Source organism: Chiroxiphia lanceolata, chromosome Z, assembly GCF_009829145.1.
Source record: "Chiroxiphia lanceolata isolate bChiLan1 chromosome Z, bChiLan1.pri, whole genome shotgun sequence".
NCBI lineage: Eukaryota > Metazoa > Chordata > Aves > Passeriformes > Pipridae > Chiroxiphia > Chiroxiphia lanceolata.
The window spans coordinates 2,461,164-2,487,881 of NC_045671.1; the positions used below are offsets into that span (position 1 = coordinate 2,461,164).

General features: G+C 44.1%; 1 protein-coding gene across 1 annotated transcript in view; it reads left to right on the forward strand.

Moving 5' to 3' along the window:
* The window catches only part of LOXHD1 (lipoxygenase homology domains 1), a 149,843-nt gene that overhangs the window by 105,592 nt on the left and 17,533 nt on the right, over positions 1 to 26,718 (forward strand). Inside the window, exons 34-38 of the mRNA XM_032675721.1 lie at positions 3,658 to 3,843; positions 7,525 to 7,652; positions 11,957 to 12,074; positions 20,202 to 20,379; positions 25,088 to 25,273. Coding sequence (XP_032531612.1) covers positions 3,658 to 3,843; positions 7,525 to 7,652; positions 11,957 to 12,074; positions 20,202 to 20,379; positions 25,088 to 25,273 — 796 coding nt within the window. The remainder of the gene's footprint in view (positions 1 to 3,657; positions 3,844 to 7,524; positions 7,653 to 11,956; positions 12,075 to 20,201; positions 20,380 to 25,087; positions 25,274 to 26,718) is intronic.

Below are 26,718 nucleotides of genomic sequence, written 5' to 3' on the forward strand. Positions count from 1 at the left end.
GGCTGGAGGAGCCATCTGCTCGTGGCCTTCTGCCTTCCCTCACGCAGTGCCCTCCGCTCGGAAGGTTTCTTCTTGCTGATCCATGTCCCAGCGATGACATCGATGTGCCAGTCTGCCGTGGTTGCCATGGAATCAGTCCGCATTTTCCTTGTAGAAAATTGCAGTGTTCAGGGACATTGTAGAAAATTGCTAGTTATCTACTTGGGAGAAGTGAGGAACAGTTCGTTCTTAGATTTGGCATTTGTCTGTTTCTGTGGAAGGTGAAAAGTTCCGAGTACGAGTTACCATGTGAAAATAGGATAGTGTGAAGATTAAGTTTCCAGGAGCGCTCTGTATAACCCAGGCAGCAGACTGAACAATTTAGCAGAATCTCAGGATTTGCAGTGTGATACCATTTCTAGTTTGGTATTATTATCCTGCTGCAAATACACTTCAGTGAAAGCAGAAACAGCAGAACATGAAGTAATTTGAAAGGGGCCTATTTATACCGGTCTTGTGAGCCTACAGATGTAATATTTACTACGGGTGTGCTTTAATAGGCATCCTGACATTAAAATAAATAACACAAGTTATTTGGTGTAGGCTCTTTATATTGGTGTAGGCTCTTTATACTGTGTTTTCAAAACAAGTTTTAATATTTCTTCTCCTAATGAAAGAAACTTTCTCAGTTCCTGGACTGTTGTCACTGCAGAGAGATACAGGTATATCCAGAAGAGCCATGTATTGGTTTGCTGTTATAAACCTCTTCTGGTTCAGGGCCTTTCTCCATCACAAACATAGAGTAAAATCAAGGACATACAAGTGTTTCAAGTGCAAGTCCAGTCCCTCGGTGACTAGGGACTTGACCCTCAAGTCTCTCTAGCATTGCCTGGACTTTTCAGAATAAGTAGAAAATCCATTTTGGTTTTCTTCTTTTCCTCCTTTCTTTCCACAGAAAAATTCTCTCACATTTTGCCTCTGCCATTGTGTTCAGTTTCTGTGTGATTGTGAGCTGCTGAGTACAAACTGTGCATCTTAGTGATGTGAAGTACTCAGCAGTCCCTGTGAATTACTCAACAGTCTCTCAAGGACAGTAGGAACAAATTACAAAGGTTTTCAAACAGCTCAGGGATCTACCTGCCTTTGAAATTCTGCCATTCTAATTTAGTTCAAACATCTCATCCCGAACAACTTGTTGTGATATTGGTGTGCACATCCAGGCTACACTGTGGCTATGGCTTAGGTTCACTCACTCTATTGGCATGGTCTGTCTAAAGATTTGCCTGGAACTGAAAGACAAATCCTGGTGCTCTTTCTCTAAAAGTCCAGCCATACGTAAGACTTGGCACTGGCTGAATTTATCCCAGAATTTACAACATTGTTCTTGAGGTTCTTGGAAATCTGCTTGAGCACAGCTTCTCCCAGGCAGCTGGATGCAAAGGATGTTTTGTTTTGGCCAGTCACTGATACCAAAAAAAGTTAAAGGTTTCTGTGGAAATCTGGTACCTAACAATGTCTTGGAATGATGCTTTACCCAGAGAAGCTGTGGCTACCCCCTCCCTGGAAGTGTTCAAGGCTGGGTTGGAGAGGTCTTGGAGCAACCTGGGATAGTGGAAGGTGTCCCTGCCTATGGCAGGGGGTGAAAATGGATGATACTTAAGATCCCTTCCAAACCAAACCATTCTGTGGTTCTGTGATTTGGGCAGTGTGTAATGAATCCAAAAGACCATCAAATTTTAATAGGCTCGTTGGGATTCTCCCTCCAGCTGCTTTGTCCCTGCTTCACTGCAGAACTCTTGCCCTGAACTTTCTACACTCTCTCATCCATGCCATCCTGCAACAGATCTCTAGAGGCTGCATGCAGACTCTCAGAGGGGCTTTGGGTTTGGAGAAGCCCAGCCAAGAGAGGGAATGGGAAGGCAAGTGTTATATTCCCATTCACCTCACACCCCAAGAATTGGAGGATTAATGCATCCATTGTAGACTTGAATTTCCCTAGTGGTTAGCTCTAATTTTCTGCAGCTGCACAGACATTAGTATAGCAATAATACTCCTAATAGCAGTGATGGCTGAGACAGTCAGATAAAAAAGATAAATTGTTTTTTTGGGGAAAAAAAGATACCACAGACATATCATCCCAGATGAATCTATTATTAAAAATTACTTTCTGAGCCACCTTAAATATCCTAATAATTTAAAAACAAAAAACATCAAGAACTAAGGACCTCATTTTCCTAGTAATGGCGCAAACAGCACTTGCTCTGAAAATAATGAAGTGCGGGTAGGACTTTTATTCAGCCTTTTATGTGCAGTTAGCTCATTGGAATGACTGTCTGACTGAGGTTTGTACATCAGCCAGGATACATTACTTCTAAGTCTGCCCTGGGATGAACTGTGCACCTTCTTTGGGAGGGACATGCAGGTTCTCAGAGAAATTTCCACTATCAGCATCCTTTTACTGCTGACATACCTGTAGGAACCCTGCTTGTTGCTCTTCATGGCCCTTGCCAGGTTCAGCTCCAGGTGGGCTTTGGTTTTCCTAAACTCACCCCTGCACACTTGTGCAGCGTCTCTGTGTTTCTCCAGGTCCTCTGCCCCCGCTGCCACCTCTGGTGTTCTTCCTTTTTCCACCTAAATTTTGTCAGGAGCTCGTTGCTTGTCCGTGCAGTCTTGTGGCCACTCAGGTGTGACTTCCTGCTCTCCAGGATGGATCATTCTTGCGCTCGGAGGATGTGGTCCTGGAAAACCGACCAGCTACAGATGTAAGCTCCATCTGCTGTCTCCTGTGCAAACATGGAGCTTTTGCAGCCTAAGCAGATAGGAAGCAGAGAAACAGCCTCATACATATAGTTGACTTATATGTGGATTTGTGAGGGAAGGAGAGTTTGAATAACACATGTGGGTGTTTGCTGAGCTACGTCTTTCCTCTTGGCTATGAAGCTTTGGATAGTCACTTGTAGAGTGTGGTAACAGCAGTGGAAGGGCTTGGAAGAGTGGAGAAATGGGTCTGCTGACAACTGCAAATGAGCAGATGGAGGTCAAAGGAGCAGAAGCAGAGCAGTAAGAGACTGGACATGTTTTCATATAGGTTAGTCCAGTCTGCCTTGCTTTTTTGGGGGGACTGGCAGTGTCCTACCTTCCCTCATGCTTAGCAGCTGCTGACCTGAGCTCCCTTGGCCACATCACTGCCATATACACTGACATCTTGCCTGTTGGGCAGCAATGGCACTATTCCAGAGTTCCCTCATGGCAACCTCCCAGTATCTGAAGGGGACTGTCTGGAAGCCAGAGAAGAGACTTTTCATCAGGAACTGTAGTGATAGGACAAGGAGTAATGGTTACACGTTGAAAGAGGGGACATTTATGTTAGATATTAGGAAGAAATTTTTTACTGTGAGTGTGTGTGAGGCCCTGGCACAGGTTGCCCAGGGAGGCTGTGGATGTCCCATCCCTCACAGTGTTCAAAACCAGGTTGGATAAGACCTCGAGCAACCTGGTCTAGTGGGAAGTGTCCCTGCACATGGTGGGAGGTGTTGAGACTAGATGATCTTTAAGGTTCCTTCCAACCTTGAACATCCTATGATTCTGTGATTCCACTGTGGAAGTGGTTTGTGTGATGGTGTTCTGGACTCTTAGTCCTCCTTTAACCAGGAGGTGTTTTCCCTCTGACTCCCACAGGTGGGGCACGATGGTGCCACCCCTGAGAGCTGCTGGCTGATGGAAGAGCTCAACATCGTCGTGCCCACCAAAGGCGTCATGTACAACTTTGTGGCCAAGTGCTGGCTGGCCAGAGACAAAGGTGATGGGCTCACCTCACGAATCCTCAACATCCTGGATGCAGAGTGCGTCAACATTGGCGTCAAGGTAGGCACCAGGCTCACCTTGTGTCTTCAGCTCCTGCAGGGGCCTCTGCTGACACAGGTTGTGTGTCAGCAGCTCTCACACTTTGACTTCTGCAAGTGGCTTGAGCTTTTTCTTTGGTTTCCTTTTCTACGTTGTTTTTTTTTTTTTTTAGCAAAATCTTTAGGCATGGTTTAGAATCATTACTGTTTAGAGCTCTGTTTATTAAGGTTGGAGGGATGCAGGAGTGGCATAGATGGGAGGGCAGAGCAGATAGGACATAGTTCATCAGGATGTCCTCATTTTGTCATCACACCTGGAGCACCCTCTGCATCACCCAGTACCCATAGGTGGGAGCAGCTGCAAGGCGAGGAAATACTTCTAAGTCATCAGATCAGAGTAGTGGAAATATTTAATTATATATTTATATATATATTTATATATATATGTATGTGCGTCTGTGTATAAAATATATATTTATATATTTTATTATTTAATTATATTTAAATTGTATTATAATATTTTAATCTCTGCATAGTGTGGCTACATATGGGATTTTCTAATACGGGGGTAGGGAAACTGAATTCAGTCAGAAACTAATATTTATTGGAAGTTGCTGAAACATGGAGACATTTGTAAGCTTGATCTTTGAAAAGAATAACTGATTAAAGTTGAATAAGTAATGAAAAGAAACTCTGTAGTCTTTTCATCCATATATATATGAATTTTGAAGTAATATCTGCTATGCCATATTTCAAGCAAGTACAAATTGGAAAGCTGAGCTATGCTGATTTTGGATGTGAGATTTATGACAGAAATAAGAGTCTGGATGAATGTGACAATAATACAGTGTTTAATACCTGTATGGCAATTTAAAATCTCTACAGATGTGCTTCTATTTACAGTCAGCTTACACTTTCATAGTACATTAATTTTTCTTTATGCTGCTCTTGATTTCCAAACTAAAGATATTCTCCTGAAATCTTTCTTGTTCCCCAGACACCCAAAAACTGGATAACATTTTTAGCATCTATGAACAATTCAACAAATCAGCGCAGGTTTCAGTGGTGGAATTGACCTAAGAGAGAATAAAAACCTCCCTCACCCTGAATACCGAGGTTAAAACCGGTCTCATAAAAATGTCCCATCTGTCGTTTAACCTCCTGGATAAGGTTTCCAAGCTCCTGTTGGTGAGCTGATGGCCTGTCTGTACACTGAAGTGGACCTTAATGAAGAGTTATGTTCAATCTTCTTTTAAAAGCACAGTCCTGAATATTTATTTTCATAAGTACGCCAAAAATAGACACACCTAACTGCAATTTTTTTTCTATGATGTTGGGCTAGAAACTTGCTGAAAGGTTTGAAGGAAATCCAGGGAGATGCTTGGGATGTGAAATCAGAAGTGAGCATTTGAGGTTCTGACAAGTCTCCTAGTTGAGGGAATTTGGGGCTGTTCCCTTGTCAATAGCTGCAGTTAGTTTTTAGAGTTCAAGGACAACTAATATGTTTATCTTTGGGAAAACTAATAGGTTTTTTGTTTTTCTTGTGCTTGACTCTTGTGCAGCCACAGGTACCCATTGCAACTTAATTTTCTTCTTGACTTGATATTCCCTCTTCTTTTGCTTTAAATTGAGTATGCTTAGAGAAATTACTCAATGTCCACCATAGTCACTAAAAGCCCTTAATGCACTGGTAAAAGTTTTTCTTCTCCTTCCTGTAGCAAATATGATGCATTGCTATGATTTAAAATGTGTATGGGTGAATATGTGATGGACAGGTTACTCAGGATCAAACATGGAAAATAATTTTTCTATTACGTTATTCCTTTGCACTGTTTATTTATTTATGTGACAGTCACAATTCAGACCAATAAAACTGGCCTAGCAGTGCACTATTTGAAATATGTTTTGTTGGGGCTGCTTCTTGATATTCTTCCGCTTCTTAAATCCAGAAGTCTTGTTACCATAGCTATGATCTTGAAAGCATCTAAGTGGCCTAAAAATCTTAATTGCACTGACAGCCACAGAGACTTTCACATTTTTGACATGTTTATTCTGAGTCTTATTATTCCCATGTCAGGAGAAAAGAACAAAATTAGGCTAATAAGGTGAAAATGATACAAAACATCTTTTCACAAATTGGCATGGCTTCAGTACACAAGATCTGGGAACACTCTGTGTTCAATGCAGCAGTGAGAGAATAAGATGTCTGCATTTTTCTGTCTTAGAGAGTGTTCCAATGTACAGACTTCAAAACTATTATTTATGTTGGACTAAATGTTGCCCAGATGAACACCGAACACTCGGGGGAAACATTTTGCAGTCAGAAAAAAAAAAAAAAAAAAGAAACAATTGCGCATTTGGGAGATGGTTTGAGGTTTTTTTGTTGGGTTTTTTTGTTGGGTTTTTTTGGGGTTTTTTTTAATTAGCAAGATTTTGAGCCACTGCAGGAGTCTGGAGTGCTGGGAGGTTTCCAGGAGGAGTCAGTAGCAGTGGGTTGGAGACCCAGCCACTGAGGTGATGGTTGTGACTCCCATGGAGAAGCAGGTCTTCATCACTGCTGTTGCAATAGGACAAGGGATAATGGTTTTAAACTGAGGGAGCGTCAGCTTAGATTAGATATAAGGAAGAAATTGTTTATGCTGAGGGTGGTGAGACACTGGCACAGTTTTGCTCAGCAAGGTGGTGGATCCCCGATCCCTGAAAACATTCAAGGCAGGGTTGGACGGCACTTGGAGCAACCTGGTCTAGTGGAAGGTGTCCCTGCCCATGGAAGGGGCTTTTAAAGGTCCCTTCCAACCCAATCCATTCGATGATTCTATGATTCATATGTTTGTCACAATGAATGTGCCTCATTCTGAGTCAGTCTAGGCTGGGAAAATCTGCAGGAAAAAGTCACAGATGATGCTAAGACCAAGGTCCTGTAAGACCAAGGTTCAATCTCTAACTTTTCCTCTGGGAACCGTAGTGTGGAGAGAAAACAAGAAGCTGTGTTGTAGCCATTTCTGAAAAAGAAGTAGATCTCCAGCAAAACCTGTCTAGTGTTTTGCCCAGGTTTTTGCATGGTTTAGGGACAGCTGTTCAAATGAGACCTTCTGTTGTGGTTTTAAGCCCAGCAGGAGATGAAACACCATGCAGCTATACTCACTCAGCCCCTCCTCTCTTCCCTTCCCGTCCTGGTGGAATGGGGAGGAGAATTAAAGCAAAACTCATGTGCTAAGAACAGTCTAATAATTGAAAATAAAATAAAATGCAACAATAGTGGTAAATAATTATAATAAAAAGGGGGAAAGCAATGGTGCACAATGATGCACAATGCAAATGCTTAGAACCCACTGATCCATGCCAGACCCCTCTTCCTGAACCCAGATCAGCCTCTCCCAGGTAACTGCTCCCAGTTTTTATACTGGGCATGACACCCTATGATGTGGAATATTCCTTGGATTAGTTCAGGTCACCTGTCCCAGACAGGGTCCCTCCCAGTTTCTTTTGTGCACCTCCTCCCTGGCAGAGCATGAGACAAGGAAAAAAAACAGTCCTTGACTTGGCATAAACAGCACTTGGCAAAGAACGCAAAACATCAGAGTGTTATCAGCACCATTCTTATCCCAAATCCAAAACACAGCACTGTAACAGCTACTGAGAAGAAATTAACTCTACCCTAGTTGAAAGCAGGAACCTTCTAATTGTTTCCAACCCTCACCAGGTCCTCTACGAAGTCACAGTTGTGACTGGAGACATTGAAAGTGGAGGTACTGACACCAGCATTTTCATGACTGTCTTCGGATCCAATGGGAACACTGAGGAAATGCAGTTGGAAAAAAATGGAGACAGGTACGGTAACTGCCACTTTTGTTGGTTAGAAGTGGAGTGATAACAGATTCTTGTGTCAAGTCAAGAAGAACTTGGGTCTTTGATCATGCTCCCACTGGAACACAAAAATTAACTCCCACTGACTTTATGGATTCAGAAATGAGCCCTTAGTAAGTGTTTCTGTCAGGTAGTTTGCAGACCAGAGAGCAAAAAAAGAGAGCACTGTGTATCCAGGGAAACCATTATTTGTCCAAGTTTTGTTTAACCTGCTCCTCAGTGGCTTTACAGATAAGGAGATAAGTGTGAAGCCCCGCATTGTCTCCAAGAGGAACTGTGAACATTTCAGGAAACCACAGGTGAAATTTCTGCAAAACTCATCTTTCGGGGAAAAACAAGGACTTTAATTTGAACATTATTTAATGGGAATTCATGAGTAAGTGCATAATGAAAGAAATACAAACCAGCATGCCCACACCTGCCTTGGGAAGTGCCTGGGATGGGAAGATGCTGGCTGTCCTCTGTCTGCTCCTCCCGTTTGCTGAGCTGGCCAGGTGCCAGCCAGCTTGGTCCAGAGGCTGTATGAGGGATGCCAGGATCTAAGCTGAGGGCCCAGCTGAAAAGTGAGCTTTTTACCTTGGGCTCCCTGCTGTGCTAATGCAAATGCATGGATTTGGGACTGGACCTGACTTGTCTGTAGCCTGTAAGAAAGGGGCATGGGATAACATCTGTCTCCCCAGATGTGGCCAGAGGTGGAAATGGGCTGTGAGCTGCACAGAATGCTGCACTGCATGCCCTCATTTTACTCAGGTGAAAACTCATATTTCTTTCAGCAGAGGCAGCTAAGAGAAAGATAACCCTTGTGTGACCCCAGTGCTTCTGTAACTCAAAAAACCCCACGTGCCACTAACCACTGTTTTCCCAATGCTTTCCTGTTCCTTCCTGGCATCTTCCTTGGTTCAGAAAGCTTTTGCATGCTTAAGAATGAACCATCTCTTAGAGACAGGCTTCATCACTCTTAAATTTAATTGATTGACTACCTCTGATCCTATTCAGCAAAGCATCTACAGAGTATCAGAAGCGTTGGAGCTTTTGGCCACACAGCTGGAGTTCAGCTTGCTGAGGTGGTGCTGGATAACTGAAGATAAGGCTCCTGCATAGAGGTGTTTGCTCAAGGGATGTTTTACTTGCAGCTGTCATAGCACAGTGGGTGTCTGGACAAGCATGTTCAGCTAAGATTGAAACCTTCATGTGTTTAGTCAATAACAAGCACGAACCTTGTTTGCTGTGAAAAGAAATAAAATGTAGCAGAGGTGCTGCTGACTAAAATCTCAGTGAGAAACACCAATGAGTTTTGTAGAAAACCATAGCTCTTGGCCCTGCTCCCCATCAAAGAGGGACATCCCACACAGGGGGAAATGAACCTGAGTTACCAGCAAGTCTGGCCACCAGGGACCTCCCTCTTCCAAGACCCTGGGCAAGCCCAGACTGGCCTGTCTTCCACTAATTTAATCCCAACAGTCACTTCTAGTAGGTGGGAAAACAGACCACGTCTGTATTTGAAAGTGAAGCAGACTTCTCATCAGGGTATGTCAACCAAAAATCTCTAACTGAGGCCAAGACATCTTCAACCCTTAGAGAGAGGGGTTGCAGTTTTGCTGCATCTGGCAAGGCAGGTGATATCCCTGAACTATGTGGCCTATTAAAAAAATTACATTTTTTTTATATGAGTGGGATGAATAATCTCTCATACGAGGATATGAAAATGCAATAAAGGAGAAATGCAAACTCTCTATGTTATTAGTTATTTAGGTTTTCTTCTGCCGGTAGAAGATCTGTGAAAGGTGTTGAAAACTCATTGGGACTGGATAAAGAAGAAGGAAGTGTAACACACAGCTATTATTATGTTAATATCCCCAGGATACTGTGTTATTCTTTAAGGTGGTACTGGCACATCTCTGCTGCCTGTATCACACCCCCAGCTGTACAGAGCCCTTGTGTCTCTTTAGCATTCTCTGCAGAGGACATTCATGTCCCCAAATTCACACACTGTCTGTTTCCACACCACTGCCACCACTCTTCATCCAGCTGTTGACAGCACAGGCTTCCCCGGCTCTTGTTCCATGTGGAAATCTCTCCAGCCTTTGTGCCAGCAGTGCAGGGATAGGTGAGAACCGCTGCAACCAAATGGTAAAAGGCACTTCAACTTTATTGGATCCACCCAGTGCCAATCCACTCACAGCAGCTTAGTGCATTACCAAGAACCGTCTACCTAACCTGCTGCAGATTTAAGGCAATTTTCGCTACATTACTGTTATTGCCAAGACCCCTGGGCAATAGAAATATTTATAAGGGCAGACGTGGGTAGGAAAACTTAATGAAATCCTTCAGATAAATGGTTCAATGTCCTGGAAAAGGAATAGCAGCAGTCAGCTTGTCTGGCTACTTCTTCCCTTCTCAATATTTTTCAGGCTTATGTTAATCTTCATATATGTTAGGGATAGAAAAGAGCTTCTGGGTCACCCAGTTTGTCACTTTGGCAATTGCTTCCCTCTAGTACAATGACTTCTTGGAAGTAGCAGGTGAGTATCAGCATTGCAAACTTTAAACAGAGCATTTACTGAAGATAAATAATGGTTTCTTTTGCTAGCTGACATTTTAACTTAGAGTTGCTCAGCCCAGAAAGCATTAGAGTGAGAGATTTCTATGAAGCTTTGTAGGTAATACTGATCATAGGATCACGGGATAATTCAGGCTGGAAGGGTTCACACCTTTTTCTTAAATAGATGTGGAAATCAATCCAGTCCAAGCACAAAAGTGCATTCTCTTTCTCACAGTGAGACAGGCTGTCTTGGTATCCAGTACCACAGAAAGACAAATAGCGAGAGACGAGTTTTTCAAAGAGCAAACGTAACCCTTAATAACTAGAAATGGACTGGGACCAAAACACCCTGTCCAAATGCCTCTGGAGTGCAGGGAAAGCAATGCCTGGATGAAAACCAAGAGGCTTGAGCCAACCCCTATTACTAACATCTGCAGCTATGCAGGCTCAGATAATGGTGTGAGGATAATCACATTCATGCTGCAGGGGGTAATCTGAACAGAGGTTGGTGAAGAAATGGTTTTTCTCCATATTCTGGCACTGCACAACTACAGGAGGGTGAGTGCATTGCCAGGAGTGAGATATCATCATTATGGATTGTCTCTATTATGGTAGTGCCCACATTTTGCAGGGGTCTTCCCAAACCTCTCGTCGGATTCAGTTAACTCCTTCACAAGGAGGAGTCTGAAGGAGGAATCTCGACAGCACAGTGGTCACAGTGGTGCTGTGACCACACCTGGATTTGGCTGCCCTTCTCCTTAGCAAGGATTAGACTTCCAAGTCCAAACCCACAACGGGTCTGCCAGAGTATTTTGGGGACAAACTAGAGGATACACCACTTGTTCTGAACACAGTAATACTGAGCCTGAGGCAGCACTTCCACTGAATCAAGGCTTTCCTCCTAGCGCCAGCGATGCCAAGCGGGAGGGAAGGCACAGTCCTAGCCAATGTAATCTTCTTCAGGAAGCATATGTTAGCTGTTTTTTCCCTTTTCCTGCTTTCTGCTGATTGCTATGGATGAGCAGTTCCTACACATCCTTGTGCCTGCACACAGCAGCCAAGCGCAGGGTAAGGTCTTTCACGCAACGTTACACAAACCCACCCTGGTTCTTACCACAGTCAGAGACAGCTTGCAAATCCAAACTCCCCAAATACACGAGATTGGTTTTGTCTCCTCTAACACAGCTTGTCTGTCCTTACTAAACTTAGGTGCTGTGCTCTGACTTGCAAAACAGCACTTGGGTGCTGTATTTAGATGAGCTGCAGCCACTGCCTCTCTCCACAGCAAACACAAAGTTATGTGCTGAGCCTCAGTGAAAGGAGATGAAGCTAAATTTTTTTGCCTTCTAGTTGGAACGGGCCAAGGGCAGGCAAGTGGGCAGCCGCCAGGAGGGAGGCGATGTGCAGAAGCCTGACTGTGAGTCGCTATTGTTCTGGTTACAAACAGAGTGGTAATATATGCTACAGGCTGCCTGGAACAGCTCCAGGTGCCTTGTAGGGGCTTGATTTTTCCAGGGGAGGAGGAATCCCTGTCAAATCTGCACTGAGGTGTCTTGCCAACAGCACAGTAGCTGGTGATTGCAGCACAGGAAAGCTCAAGTCCAATAAAGCACACTCATAAACTTTTAATTTGGGGCTGTTGGCATGGTGAGAGTCGCGGCACGCACAGAGATGCAACGACTCTGTAAAGCAGCAGGAAACCTCCTCCGTCTTTCAACCCCTCCAGGTTTGAGCGAGGCCAAGAGGACAGTTTCATCATGGAGATCGCAGATATTGCACCCCTCAGGAAGATGAGGATCCGGACGGATGGGAAGGGGACTCGCCCGCACTGGTTCCTGGAAAGGGTAACTCACTCTGCATCGCGCGTCTACAGCAGCCGGCTCGTCCTGATGCCCCTCAGCCCATAACAAAGAGGAAAAAGGCACCCAGTGACTCACTTTTATTAATTTCCTACTTTTTTCTCGTTGGTTTCTCGTGGTTTTTTCCCTGCAGGAGTTGAGTCATGAAAGAGGAGTGCAAGGGCAAAAGCTGTGCTGTAAAGGTTTTTTGTTTGTTTGTTTGTTTGTTTTGTGGCAGAATCACCATCCCTGGAAGTGTTCAAACGGCTCATGAATGTGGCATGTGGGGATATGGTTTAATGGTGGCCACTGTGTTTCTGGGTTAATGGGTGGACTTGACGACCTTGGACGTCTTTTCCAACCTAAATTATTCTATGATTTTACCACAGACTTTGCTCTTAGATCCCAGTCTCCCTTCCTGCTTGTCCCCAGGGTGCTTGGAATATTTTCTGGTCCCTAGGATGTGCCCTCAGACCCTGCAGATCTGTGCCATGCTCTCAACCCGTAGGAGGGTAGATGTCCCTCTGCCATGCAGGGAAAGCTAGAGAGAACCTGGCCTGGGTGGGACATTTCCACATAATCCATCCTTTCAACCAGATCATCCCACCTCTCCCCTTTTTTCTCCTCTGGCACAAAGGCAGATTTCTTTCTTTCCTTGTTCATATATGTAATTTGTCATTTTTATCTTGCATTTTGGATGGAATATGCAAATTGATGGCATTTTTCCCTAGTGTCCTACCTTACACAACAGCATGGTGCTTGCCTTCATCTTCTCTGCCAAACCACCAGATCACCCTTAAGGATCACCTGTATTTGGGCAGTTAAAAAGCAGCTTGCTTGTTATGGCTTTCTCTAATTATATTTCCAAGATAGAGGGGGAGTGATGTACTGATTCCACACCATCAGGTTTCATTAATGGAGAAACAAACACATCTCTGCCATTTTCGTTTAGCATGCTTTTTCTGGAGTAGATATCCTGCATCTTGACTTTTTAATGAGAATAGTTTAAGACCCAATAGCTTAACCCATGGTCAGAAGGAACACTGCATGATTTTTTCATTGGGTCCTTCACACTTTTTCGACTAATCTAAAAGTGATTCTTCTTTTTCCCATAGGTAATGTGTTTCCAAACACTGGCCCTAGGTAGCCACCAGTTCACAGTGGAGCTATGAACTTCTCTTCACCTTCATTAACATGAGCTAAAAAGTATTTCTGTCATGTAGTACCATTTTTACTCAAGTATTTTCACTTCTAACTTTTTTCTCAGCAATTGAGGAAGGAGGGGAACTGAAAGAGATGAAATTTAGGCTGGATATTAGGAAGAAATTCTTTACCATGAGGGTGGTGAGGCCCTGGCACAGGTTGCCCAGAGAAGCTGTGGCTGCCCCATCCCTGGAAGTGTCCAAGGCCAGGTTGGACGGGGCTTGGAGCAACCTGGGATAGTGGAAGGTGTCCCTGCCCATGGCAGGAGGGTGGAATGAGATGAGCTTTAAAGCCTCTTCCAGCTCTTAACATTCTATGATAATGCTTGGGCAGCTTTTCAAAGGATTAGGCCTCCAGCATATATCTTTAGAAAAGATGCTGCAGACACACAATTTTTTCTCTCTGTGCCTGAGGAATAACTCAATCTGTTCTCTGATTTGATTCAGACGTCTTGGTCAAACTCCCTCTGTCATTTCTCACATGCTTTCCCCTGAGTTTTATAAATGATATTCATATAAAATGAAATCAAATAAAGCTTATTCATTTAACAACATTCCAGGTCTTGCAGTCATGAATCAGCAATAGCTCAGAAACAAGGGATAGAGGCATCTTTAGTTGCACCTTCTCACCTTCCTGTTGCCTACTCTGTTCAGGCATTCCGAACCTGAGACTGCTGGACTGTCCTACCCAAAGCAAGGCATTCCTGGGAAAGTGGGCAAAAACTACTCTCATTTGGACCCACTCAATGGGCTTATAGCCATATTCTAGCCCTACAGAAGCCACATGTGGACCATGCACACAAGAGAAGGTCTTGAGAGCAGACTTAAAAGAGGGTTTATAAAAGCAAGGGAGAATAATTTTTACATGGGCATATAGTGATAGAACAAAGGTGAATGGTTTTAAACTAGAAGTGGAGAAATTTAGATTAGAAATTAGGAAGAAATTCATGGCTGTGAGGGTAGTGAGGCCCTGGCACAGGTTGCCCAGAGAAGCTGTGGCTGCCCCATCTCTGGAAGTGTCCAAGGCCTGGTTGGGTGGGGCTTGGAGCAACCTGGTCTAGTGAAAGGTGTCCCTGCCCATGGGAGAGGGTGGGAACGAGATGGTCTTTAAGGTCCCTTCCAAACTCAAACCATTCTTTTATCATTTAATGATTTTAGAAGCTTATGAAAATTTTGCCCATAATTTCTATTTTTCTTAGAGAAACAGAGCACAGGGTATCTTCTGTGCTAACTCCAGTGATACATAGACAACTGTATTTATTGGTTTTCTTTCCCACCTTCCCTGCAAAGGTAAACATAGCATTTGCATTCCCAGGCAGAGGGTGATGACAGGAGTGCTCTGGAAGAGGGAAGGAAGGATTTGTATTCTCTGATTTGTATTCCAACCTTAAAAACTTACGTAGCCTGATGTGACATGAAAACTGATCGGAGCCCATTTCCATTTCTGTCAAAAGTGCATATTAAAACTGCATAATGAAATACTTGTGGGGGTAGTGCTAAACTCTCAGACAGATGGTTCACAGTTAGTGCTAACTAGCACAGTGAAACGAGAAGCTAGATTAAGCCATCAACCCCGTAATTAACCATTTGTTGCTCCATTTATCTACAGCATATTCTCAGTTTTCTTGTTCTATTAAACTAACAATAAATGATCTTTTTAATTCTATATGGTCTTTCGGTAAACTGTTGCTAGTCATAATTTACACTGCTTTTAGTTTACCAGAAATAGAAATGCATAAATACCAATTAAAATGCATGAATTATCAACGATGTAGTACACAGCCAAAAGATTCAATTTACAAGCAGGCAAGTAGTCATTTTTTTTTTCTATCTAGATAAAATACACTAAAATTTCATTCAGAATCTCAGCGAAGTAATGAAGTTGGTACTGAAAATTGAAACTGCACCTCAAGTAGCAATAAGTTTTAAATGCTGATACCTAAACCTCCAGAGGGAACAAAATATGATTAGTGATGTTTCGGGAAAGAATGAACATTATTGATCATTGCACAAAAAGGCAGAGTGAAAATTCTCCATCATCTGTGGAGATTTTTCTGATCACACTGCTGCTGGGAGAAACCTGGAGTTTGGATCTTTTCCTCTGACCTAATGCTGAATCTCATGTTCTTCCACATCAAGCACCCTCTCAAAAATTAGGGAACAGAATCATAAAATCATAGAATCACAGGATGGTTTGATTTGGAAGGAAGCTTAAAGATCATCTCATTCCAACCCCCTGCCATGGTCAGGGACACCTTCCACTGGCCCAGGTTGCTCCAAGGCCTCTCCAACCTGGCCTTGAACAATTCCAGGGATGGGGCAGCCACAGCTTCTCTGGGCAACCTGTGCCAGGGCCTCACCACCCTCAGCATTTAAAAAAAAAAAAATTGGCTTCTAATTAGGAAACTTTTCTAAATGCACGCTTTGAAAACCTCCTCCTGGGATTGCTGGTTCCTCAGTCCATGTGATGATTTCACCTGCTGCCCAGTGTCTTAGATATGCAGTTGAAAAGCTAGAAGGAAGAAGAGATGAAAGCTGTCTGAGTGAAATAGCAGGAATTATGAGACTGTTGAATTCTGCGGAGTTGCTTCCCTCAGAATTTTAATGTTACTTTGTGCTGTCAAAGCCAGACAGATAAGAAGCTGCCTTAATGAAGCACTAATTGCATTGCATTCAAACGTCACAAATAATCCTGCATGTGGGACTTGGTCTTTATTCAGTTCTTTCTCCTTTGTATAAAGGAGATTAGGAGAATTTGAGAATTATTATTGAGAATTGAGAATTATATAGCTGAAGCTGACTTTTATTCTTTGCAACAGAGCAAAGTCTTTTTGTTTTACAGTCAGAGGGTCCTGTTTTTAAGCAAAGAATAACGACATGCAGCAGAAGCATAAAAGTCTGTGTTCGAGTCTTTAAAGATGAATTCCTATGTATTTAGGTGTCAGTGGGGTGGGAGACCCAGCAGAGTGTGTTTTATACGGCACCTGGGAGACAGCTGGGTCAGGGTAAATCAAATGATCGGACATGTCAAGCTTTTCCCTTGCAGGATACAAGTGTGCAATTAATTTCAAATTGTTGGTTTAAAGTTCCTGTCAGCTGCGGTATTTGCTCAGCTACAAAGCAAATTGTCAACATGCACACTGCTCCTGCTTTCTTTCCATTGTTTATAGGTGTTCTGCAGCCCGGGTAAGCTCCATGCATAATTACTGAGAAAGTTTGAGCTGAAAAGCACACAGGATGTCCACGGCAAGTCCTGGGTATCCTGAAAAACTTAGATGCAATGTAAAGTAGTGATCTCATTGCCAAGCAGTAGCTAGTTTTTCTGAGAGGAACAGACAGAAAATAAATATAGTCTCAGCTCAGCTCCCTGAGGTGACTTTCTTGACTCTCATGATTGAAACCAAAATCCTCCATCATCCTCTGTGTGTGGAACACCCACAAACGTCTCCTTGTAGGATGGGACTCATTTTCTGCTATTTTAGTCACTGAAAAAGGCTACATTCGGCTTTCACGTCTTCTACCAAACTATTAAGGCCCCCTCTCCAGTCATCAGGCAAATAGGCCTGAGAGAGGGAGAAATGCCTTGAATTGCTGTTTACCTACCTCCAGCTTGGGTGGATATAGTTGCATTTGGGGGATATGTTGCTCCCCTGGAGGCACCTGGGTCCCACCACAGACCACAGGGTGATGTGGTTGGGCTGGATGACCAGATTTAGGGGGTTCATGATGGATAAGTGAGGCAACGTGCACATTGTCACCAAGCAATCAGCCTCCTGCAGATTTCCTGCTACCTCCATGTCCCTTGCTGTGATCACAGAACCATAGAAGAGTTTGGGTTGGAGGGGACCTCTAAAGGTCATCTAGTCCAACCCCTTGCCATGGGCAGGGACACCTTCCACTACACCAGGTTGCTCCAAGCTCTGTCCAACCTGGCATTGGATACTTCCAGGGTTCCAGGGGCAGCCACAGCTTCTCTGGAAAACCTGGGCCAGGGCCTCACCACCCTCACAGGGGGGAAGATCTTCCCAATATCCCATCTAACCCTGCCCTCTGGCAATGGGAAGACATTCCCCATTCTTCTGTCCCTCCATCCCTTGTCCCAAGTCCCTCTCCAGCTCTCCTGGAGCCCCTTTAGGCACTGGAAGGGGTTCTCAGGTTTCCCTGGATCCTTCTCTTCTCCAGCTGAACCCCCCCAGCTGTCCCAGCCTGGCTCCAGAGCAGAGGGGCTCCAGCACTCGGAGCATCTCCATGGCCTCCTCTGGACCTGTTCCAGCAGCTCCACATTCTTCTTATGATGTTGATCCCAGAGCTGGAGGCAGCTCTGCAGGGGGGGGTCTCACCAGAGTGGAGCAGAAGGGCAGAATCCCCTCCCTTGTCCTGCTGCCCACACTGCTGGGGATCAGCCTGATCTCCCCTGAGCAAATGAAGCATAAAATGAATCTCTTTCTCCTGTCTGTTCCTCACTGGAGCAGCGTCCCAAGTCAAGGTATCAGGGGTAGCTCCCTGTGTCTGTGCTACTTTTGTGAAGCTGCACACGGATGAAATCCCACATCCTGGGTGAGGTGCTGGGAGTGGAAGGAGAGGGCGTTTTGCTCCAGCAGTTTTAGTAGCCAGACAGCTTTTCCCAGACAGCATCTGGAGCGCTGGGCATGTGCTGGGTATTTGTGAGAGGTCTGATCCCTCTGTCTGTGAGTGCACTCCAGCTGACAACTCTAATCTGCTTCTACCCCCCACTGCTTTCCTGACAATTCCCTGCAAGCTTTACTCTGGACATTTTGCTGCTAACAGCGTCGCTGTCATTCCCAAGCAGGGCAGAGGTATTACTGGATGAATCTTTTCCAGAATAGAGTTTATGTACCAGGGGAAGGGGAAAAAAAAAAGACATTTTCAGTCAAACTGGCATTATTTGAAATTCAATTTTGCAAATTTTAGCCAAAGAAAAGTGTCTAGGTTGGACACCTAAGAGGATGTAGGCATCATTCATGCATCCTTGTGAGAGGACACTTCCTCTTGGTCTGTGCCCCAGCAAAGAGGTCACCAGCTGGGGTGGGGGAGAGTTTATTTCTGCTTGGTTCAAGGCAAGAATTTGATTCAATATCTCTTGATCATAGAACCGTTTTGTGGCCACAAAGACAGTGGTATCACTGACTGTGAATAAGCAGATTTCTAGACAAGTGGGACAACTTCAACAGCCAAAAATGTCCTGTCCCCCTGGGATGAAGGTGCTGTGTTACAGATCCCTGCTTAGCATCAGGCAGAGTGAAAGCCCCAGATGAGTGTCCTACCCACAGAATCATTCAGTGCACAAATAGCATGGCTTACTGTTCAGCTTTGGTGTAGCTACTGCCCTCTTTAAAATAAACTTTTATAACCTGGAACAATATTCTTCGTTTGAACTGCTAGAGGCTCCAGGAAATCTTGGTCAGGGTTAACAGAAGGCCATGGACTGAGACACCTGGAGTTTGAGGATAGAATTTGAGCACATTTTATCTCAAGATAAGTTTTATTAAGGGTTTTTTTCTTAGGCTGATGTATGAGAGTGCAGCAGAAGGTCACAGAGGTAGTCAAGGGACAGAAGCACATGGCACACTAGGAAAGGGTGAGGAAAATAGTTTTTAAGCCTTGAGAAGAAAAGGCCGAGAAGGAATCTGAGTCCAGTCTTCTGCTGCTTGAAGAGAGGTTACATATCCAGTCTCTTCTTAGTGATAAACAGCAAAAAGGCATGAGGCAATAGACATAAGTTGCAATGAGGAAAACCCTGATCATATATAAGGAAAAAAAGTCTTCTCAGTGAGAGTGGGGCAGCCCTGGGATGAGGACTCAAGAGTGCTTGGGGAATCTACACCCTTAAAGATTTCCAAAACTCAGCTAGACATGTCTTTGCAGTTAGCCAGGCTCGGAGCAGGAGGTGGAAATACACAACTCCAGGCACCCCTTTTAATTTAAAATTTCCCGTTAACTCCATGATTCATCTCTCCCTGATATTGTCACACTTCTCTGACACGTCTGGGCTCATGTTTGCATGGCCTTTACCAGCTGTGTTTGCTGATGCACTGCTACGCTCAGGTACGGTCTCTGTTTCTGCTGGATGGGAACACAAATAGTAATTTGTAGCCCTGCCTCCTCCCTTCCCTCCAACTCCCCCAGTTTAGTGAGAACTCACTGCTAGGTTTTTGCTGTAGGCAGGTGTAATGCCTTTCTCCCACCTGACTGATGCTCCACTGAGCCCACATTCAACAGGAGACATAAAGGTGGGTATTTTATTAGGCGTTTGTTGGAGTAACTCACCGACTTTTCTGAACTCATTCCCATTCTGTTCTCATCACCACAGCATCTGAGCTCCTTCCACGACACATTTGATAGTGTGACTAATATCTGTTGCATACTGTTTGTTCTGTCACCTTCTCACAGAGGGAGAAGTGTGTGAAACATTTAAGTTTTACTGGCCTAATTTTGTCTTGTGCCTTGCTTTAACTTGTTTGGGGTTGGTTTGTGTCTCTCTACAATGATCTCTGCGTGTTCACACAAAGGAGGCAGGCAGAAGAAAGATTATGTGTGCTTCAAGGAGAGTAGTGATGTTCTTCACAACCCTGTTACTTCTTTGGAGTGAATTCCATGCTGGCTCCCAGGAAAGGTCTGACTCTTCTAGAGATGAGTTTTGTCCATTGCTGAAGTCAGAGCAAATTTTCATCCCGATGGATGAAAAGGTGTTATGATATTATGAAGACCAGTTCTCAGGACAAATCACCACAGCAAATACTGTCCACAGGAGAGAGCTCCATTTATCCCAGAAAAGCTCAGTACAGGTTTTGAAACCATGGCCAAGCTCTACCCGTGTTCTACCATATCCCACACTTCATAGATTTAATCTTTGCCCTCATTCAAACAGTAGCTGAAGTAAGCTTTTCCCCCTCATTTTGGCTCTTCACAGATCGTCCTGAAGAACCTGACTAACCAAGAAGTGGCCACATTTACCTATGGGGAATGGCTGTCAAAGCTGAAAAATGCCAGTGGAAGCCTGGTGTGTGAGATGCCAGCTGTCATAGATGAGGAGCAGATGATGGAGGACACGACATACACTCTTCAGGTTAAAACCAGTGACATTGGAGGTTTGTCCATGGCAGATATTTTATGACTTTTCTAGCAAAAAGTTTGATTTTCAGCAATGGAAAACATCTGCTTAATTTGAAATTATGTTTATTTAAAAAGCATAATTTAACCATACTTTGCTGGAAAAAAACCCCAAAAACATTTTGGCTGGTTGTTCATCATGGCAGTGTTATTCTGAGAGATTCGTCCTCATCTGAGCTCTGGGCATAACATATTTAGACACAAGGCCTAGGTTTGACTGCTCTCTGCTTCCTCTGAGGACACCTTAACAGAAAGTATTACCAGAGCAGACCATGCTGCACTGGTCAGCAGCCACTTTTTTCTTTTCTGTTGTCAGGTCCACCCATGTAGGATGGTCAAAGCTGATGTGCTCCAGGTTTTCAGTCAGCACTATCTGCCTTGCTCAAAGTAGACAACAGTAACTCACCCTCCTTTTCAAAGTGTTTTGAGACCATTTACCTCAGGCTGTGAAAAACCATCACTAAAAGCACACCAGATAGAAGAGGTGTAACAGAGTACACAGAGAGCTGCAGGGCTGCCAGAGCCAAGAAATGGGATTTCTATGTCATTTCCTGGGATCGCTGCCTCTTTTCATGAGAAATTCTGTCAGGCTGCTAAATGAAAGTTGCAGCCACATACAGGTTGTCTTGTGCCAAGGTGGGACAAGCCAGACACTGTCTTGCAGGACACCTTGGTTTGAAAGGTTGACCCTTAAAGGAGATTCTGTCACACCAGTGCACAGAACCACCCCCTGACCTCTACATCTCTTTCTTTTTCTTTTCTTTATTACCTTTTTCCCTGTGGATTTACCAGTGGTAATTTATGCAGCTTGTGATCTAAGAATATCAAAATTTCCCTGGCAGAGCATCTTCATGCTGCTTCACCATTTCTTATCTATCTTCTCTACCTGCTGCTTGTCTGAAAAACATGCAGTGAAACACAAAAAAACAGAAGAGAGAGAGAGCAGAAGGTTTGTTTATGTATCTGGCAATCCGTCTAATATAATGGTAGATTTTTCTGTGACCTTTTTTTGTGAAATCCAGCCCTAACTCACAAAGGCGATGGAAATAGAAATGAGAGGAGAATAGAAGATGACAGCAGCAGCAGACAGATCTGCCCTTCCCATTGAATGAAGGATGATGGGTATTAATGAAGAAACATTTTATTTCATTATGAACAGCGACAACCAGTAGGAAAGAGCAGATTACAGGGAGGTTTCAGAGAGTCTGTTTGTGATTAGATCACACAGCTCACTGACATAACGCTGAACTTTATCCAGCTTATCTAAAGTGGATACAAATCACGAACCATCTCCCCTCTTTGATCATTATGTATTCCACAGTTACTCCTGGTTGGACCCATTCAGGAAGAAAGGCATTTTATCCTTGACAGTTGGTTTGAACATGTTATATCATCTCCTGCCACGCTGACATTGTCTAGGGACAGTAATGCTGCACAAGGAATTAAATGTTTCAGTTTCTAGGCATAAAGTTTTCCTCTGCAGTAGCTTTCAACTTCCCAGTGCATCAGGGTCATCAGAGTCACAGAGTGAAAAAAAAAAAGAAAATAATTAAAAAAAAAAAAAAAAAAGCAAATTCAACTCACCTATTTGTCAGTCTCCAGAAAATAATACTTCTGTTCTTAGTTACTTCTAGCCTAGACTGTCTCTGGTCAACTCGTCTGAGAGAGAAGAATCTTCATCAGTGGTCTGGATAGTCCTCTGGAGGGTCTCTGCCAGTCTCTCTTCGTCACATTCGGACAGAGACTGCACGATTGTTAGGTTAGATGGCTGAAGTCGGGGAAAATGAATCACATAAAAAATGTGCTGCAGCAAACTAGAAAACATATAAGCCATTTCCTCTCCACCACAGGTGCATATTTAAAAAACAGCCTCATTTTACTTTTTCCTCAAAGAAACCTTTGAGTCGCAGTTTGGTCTTTCACAGAGTCATTCTGCTGCGATGATAATGTAACCTACAGAGGTCGTGTCAGGGAAAGACTCTGCTCCTGCAAAGGTCAATCACCTTTCTTCCACCACCAGCAGCACCTCAGATGGCAGCTCTCAGACTACACATAGATAGGAAGAGAAGAGGTTGTTAAAACACACGTGTCCCAAGTCAGATGGGTGATCTACAGTTAAAAACCAAGATCTTGATCCACTTTTGATCTTAGAAGTAAAGCACAATCATTTTCTTCAAAGACCCGCTGACACAGGTGCAGTAGGGCCAGACCATCTGATGGCTCTTTCTGTGGCACAAAAATGTCCTCACTGGTTAATTTTTACTTGCTCTATTCCACATGCAGGCACAATATACATGGTAATGCAATAAAGATGGGGAATGAATAAATACTGCCTTCTCGTTTTCCAAGCATTAATGAAGCATAAGGTTTTTATCTCTGCTGTTATAAGATTAATTAGGATGTTGTCAGCTCAGCTCCAACCTACAAATTACATAATTTAGGACAGTTGGTGTCAGCTCCTAGTGCCTTATCCAAGTCTCTGTTATGTCAAAAGGACATTCTTTGGCCTCAGAAGGCTGTGACTCAAGCCCACAATTTGTTTAAAAACAATGCATCTGCTCAGTAAGAATCATAAAATCATAGAAACTTCTGTTGTTGGAAGGATCCTCTGGACAGCTCCAGGGATGGTGATGCCACCACCTCCTCAGGCATCCCACCCAGACCTGAACCGCATTCCTAAGAAACTTGGTTTTTTCCAGATGCCCAGTCAGAACCTCCCCAGAAGCTTGTGGCTGTGGATCCTTGGGGTGTGGTCTGGCCTCTGCTCAGCATCTCAACCTCACCCAGGAATTCAAACTGGCATTTTGCACTGAACACTGGGAACTTCCTGTTAGGTTGGATTCAATCCCGATATGAACGTCACTGCTATAACCTTCGGGTCACATTCAACTTCCCAGCATGTGCAGGGTTTATTCCACCACAGATGCAGAACTTTCCTGAATTCCATGGGATTTCTTCCTGCCCGGTCCTCAAGTTTCTCAAGGCCCGTCTGGGTTGGAATTCTGGCATTCAGCACGTCAGTCACTCCCGCAAATTTGCTGTTATCCGGAAATCTGCTGAGGAAACACTCTGTCAATGTTTAGAGTGTTGATGATGAAGCTCAGTTCAGCCCTGCAGATCCCAGTATTGACCCATGTGCTATTGCACTCATCACCAGTTAAGGCTTGTACAACCACAGCACCTTCATCTCTTCATTTGTCAAGTCCTTTGCAGTCCCTAAATGTTCCTGGCAGTTTCCTGGAACCGACAACAACCAAAAAAATATCAGAGACCCAAATAGGTGAAACCTACATTGATTTAACATTTCTGTTCTTTACTTTCCCATCTCCTGCTAATTGCTTGTGAGGGAAATGTCACAGCATGGGACCTTCATAAGCTTCTTCCTGCAGGGACAGTTTTGCTAAGAAACAGTTGGTTCTGTGCTTTTTGAGACCTGTTATTAATTAGGAGCCTGCTCCTTGCAAGGAAATGGACTTGAGTTTGCTTTGTTCCTCACCTCAATAAGCTTTGGGGTCATAAAAGGTACTGCCAGAGGAACTGCCTGAATCCTTGATGCTGTTTCTTCCTACTTAAGCCCTTCCTAGGGAACTGCTGAAAATTAGCCCCAATTTAACATGGGCCATTTTCATGTGGACGCCACATGTAGCTTTGCCTTTCCTCTGTATGACTTTTCTTCTCCTCTTTTATAATTTTTTCCAGCCCTTCTGTAGGAACATTTGTGATTTCTTCCTTATTTCTGTATTTAAATAATTATCCCATGGAAGTGGTGGCTTTCTCCAGAAGTTTACAGTACCACCAACTTTGTCTCTGCATTGGAACTGTGGGAAATACTGTCAGTGTGGCTTAAAGTGGATTTATGATACCCTTGTGTAAGAAAGAGCTTGGCAGGTGGTTAGAGCTTCAAAGCTGGGTTACCTAACCAAGGGTAGCAGATGCTGATTTCTTTGTAAGGCAGATTTCGGTCTGACGATCTTGTTTCCCTCCTCCAAAATTTAAGGGCTTCGTTTCTGACACAGCAGTGACTGTCTGCCCATGTTGAATCACATTTTTCTCCATGAATCTGCTTTTTCATTATGACATAAAAACTAAAATGCAATAATTTCAGTCACATTGTAAATCGTGCCAGGTGAAAATGCAACACTTGCAGCTAAAATGTTCCTGAGGTCACCGAAGGTGGTGGTTTGGCCTTGAACTCTCCAAAAGTCAGGAAAACAGCATGGTTGGTTTCTGTGGCAAAATATGGACAGTAGTAGACATATGAAATTCTATATTATGTAATTAATATCTTAGAAATGTTTATTTTCCTAACATATACATGATAAGAGGGCGGGAGTTGATGTGGAGAACTATTGCATGAGAAACTGGGACTTTTTCCATTAAATACAGCATGGACAATATTTTGACACTGCCACCACTACGGTCTCCACATCTTGAGTGTAAGGGCAAAACATGCAGCTGTGTCGGTGGGATGGGCTGGAAGGGCTGGATTTTAGCTGCCATGGGGTGTCCTCCCTGCAGGATCCTGCACAGATCCACTGAAATGTGTTGGCTGTGCCCAGAGAAACATGAGCATCCCTGCTGCCTCTCCCTGCCCGCCTTTGCTGCCTCCCCATGCAGCTGGGGGTTGGGAGTCAGCCTGACTTGGCAGACTAACTCGTGACATTTCTCTTTGCTGTCTCCTCCCAGGAGCAGGTACCGATGCCAACGTGTCCTTGATCCTGTTTGGGGAGTATGGGGACAGCGGGACCCTGGCTCTGAAGGAGTCCAACAAGTCTAACAAGTTTGAGAGGAACCAGATGGACGAATTCAGCTTCTCAGACATGCTGAGCCTGGGAGACCTCTGCAAAGTGCGGGTCTGGCACGACAACAAAGGTCAGGGCAGTGACTTGCAGGGAGGGAGAGGTTGGGACAATGTTTTCACTTGAGGAAGCACATTCCACTCCATGGGCACAGGGCAGCCTGAGGGCACTATTTCCAACTCTGCTGCAGGCTGGGTGGATTAGTTGGATTTTATATGGATCCTGTGTCCCAGCTTGCCCATCTAAACACACCCCCTCCTTTATGCAGGTGAACATCTCCCCGGATGCTGATGTAGTATCTGCCCGAATGGGTCCCCAGCTTCAGTCTGAACTCACTGCAGCACAGGGATAGCTCCTCCAGAGCAAATCCATCCAGCCTGTTGTCCCAACACACTGACTCTATTTATGCCATACCTTTCACACAGGCTGACGTGGCACTTCCAGAGCAATTTGATGCCACGGGCCTGACATCGACACATGGGGTAATGCAGCCTGGCATAACACAGTGAGCTTTAGAAGACAGAAATAAAGATCTGTGTCTGTCTTTATTAAGATCACTGCATCAGCCATTGGCGCCCTGCTGAGAGAGATTCTGATATTTCCCTGCTGCAGGACACCCTGACTGGTGTCACAAACAGCAGAGCAGCGCTCTGTACTGCTGTCACAGTCATTTGTGTTGTCATTCAGGCATCAAGCAGTATCTTGTAACAAAAGCACCACTGACACTGCTGTGGTGACACCCCATCCCACCCCATCTTTATGTAAAAGGGATTATATTGCATTAGCAATGGCTTGTTCTCTGACAGCCGGCCCTTGCTGCAGCCCAAAGAGGAAGCTCAACGGCTCCCACAGACCGACCTGGGTCACTATTAACAAGGCTGTTTGGACAGTAATATTTATCAAAATCCAAGGAGGAATGGCAGCAGGACTACTCAGTAATTACCTGCTTGTACTGAGGCAGCTGGCTTATGGCTGGGATGGGGTTTTTTGTCAGTGTGGATGTGCCCTGGCCATCATCTTCTTGACTAATCCAAGTTGTGGCAGATGGGGAAGGCTGCATCTCATGCAATATTAATAAAATACGCTACCTCTGGATCAAACTTCCGTACTGGAAGTTTGCCTTCTTATTTTTATTAAAAAAAAAAGAAAGAGAGAGAGAGAGAGAAAGAAAAGAAGTCTTATTGTAGCCACTGTGAAAGATGGGAAATACAACCATCCTCAATTGTTTATTCCCAGACACTCCAAGCTTTGAGCTCAGATTTATCACTCCCATAACACAGAGCAATTTAGTTGATTAAACTCTGTAATATCATGTTATATAGCTGGTGCTGAATGCAGTAAGGGACTTGCTTTCACCTGATTACTTTGCCAAAACACTTATTCCTTGGATCTGCAGTTTAAATGCAAGTATGGAAAGGGCTGGTGAAACACTCACAACAGTTTTAGCTTAGCAAACAGACATCTCTGTAGTTGGAAGGGTGGTCCAGATGTCCTTCTAATAGCAGCAAGAAATCAACA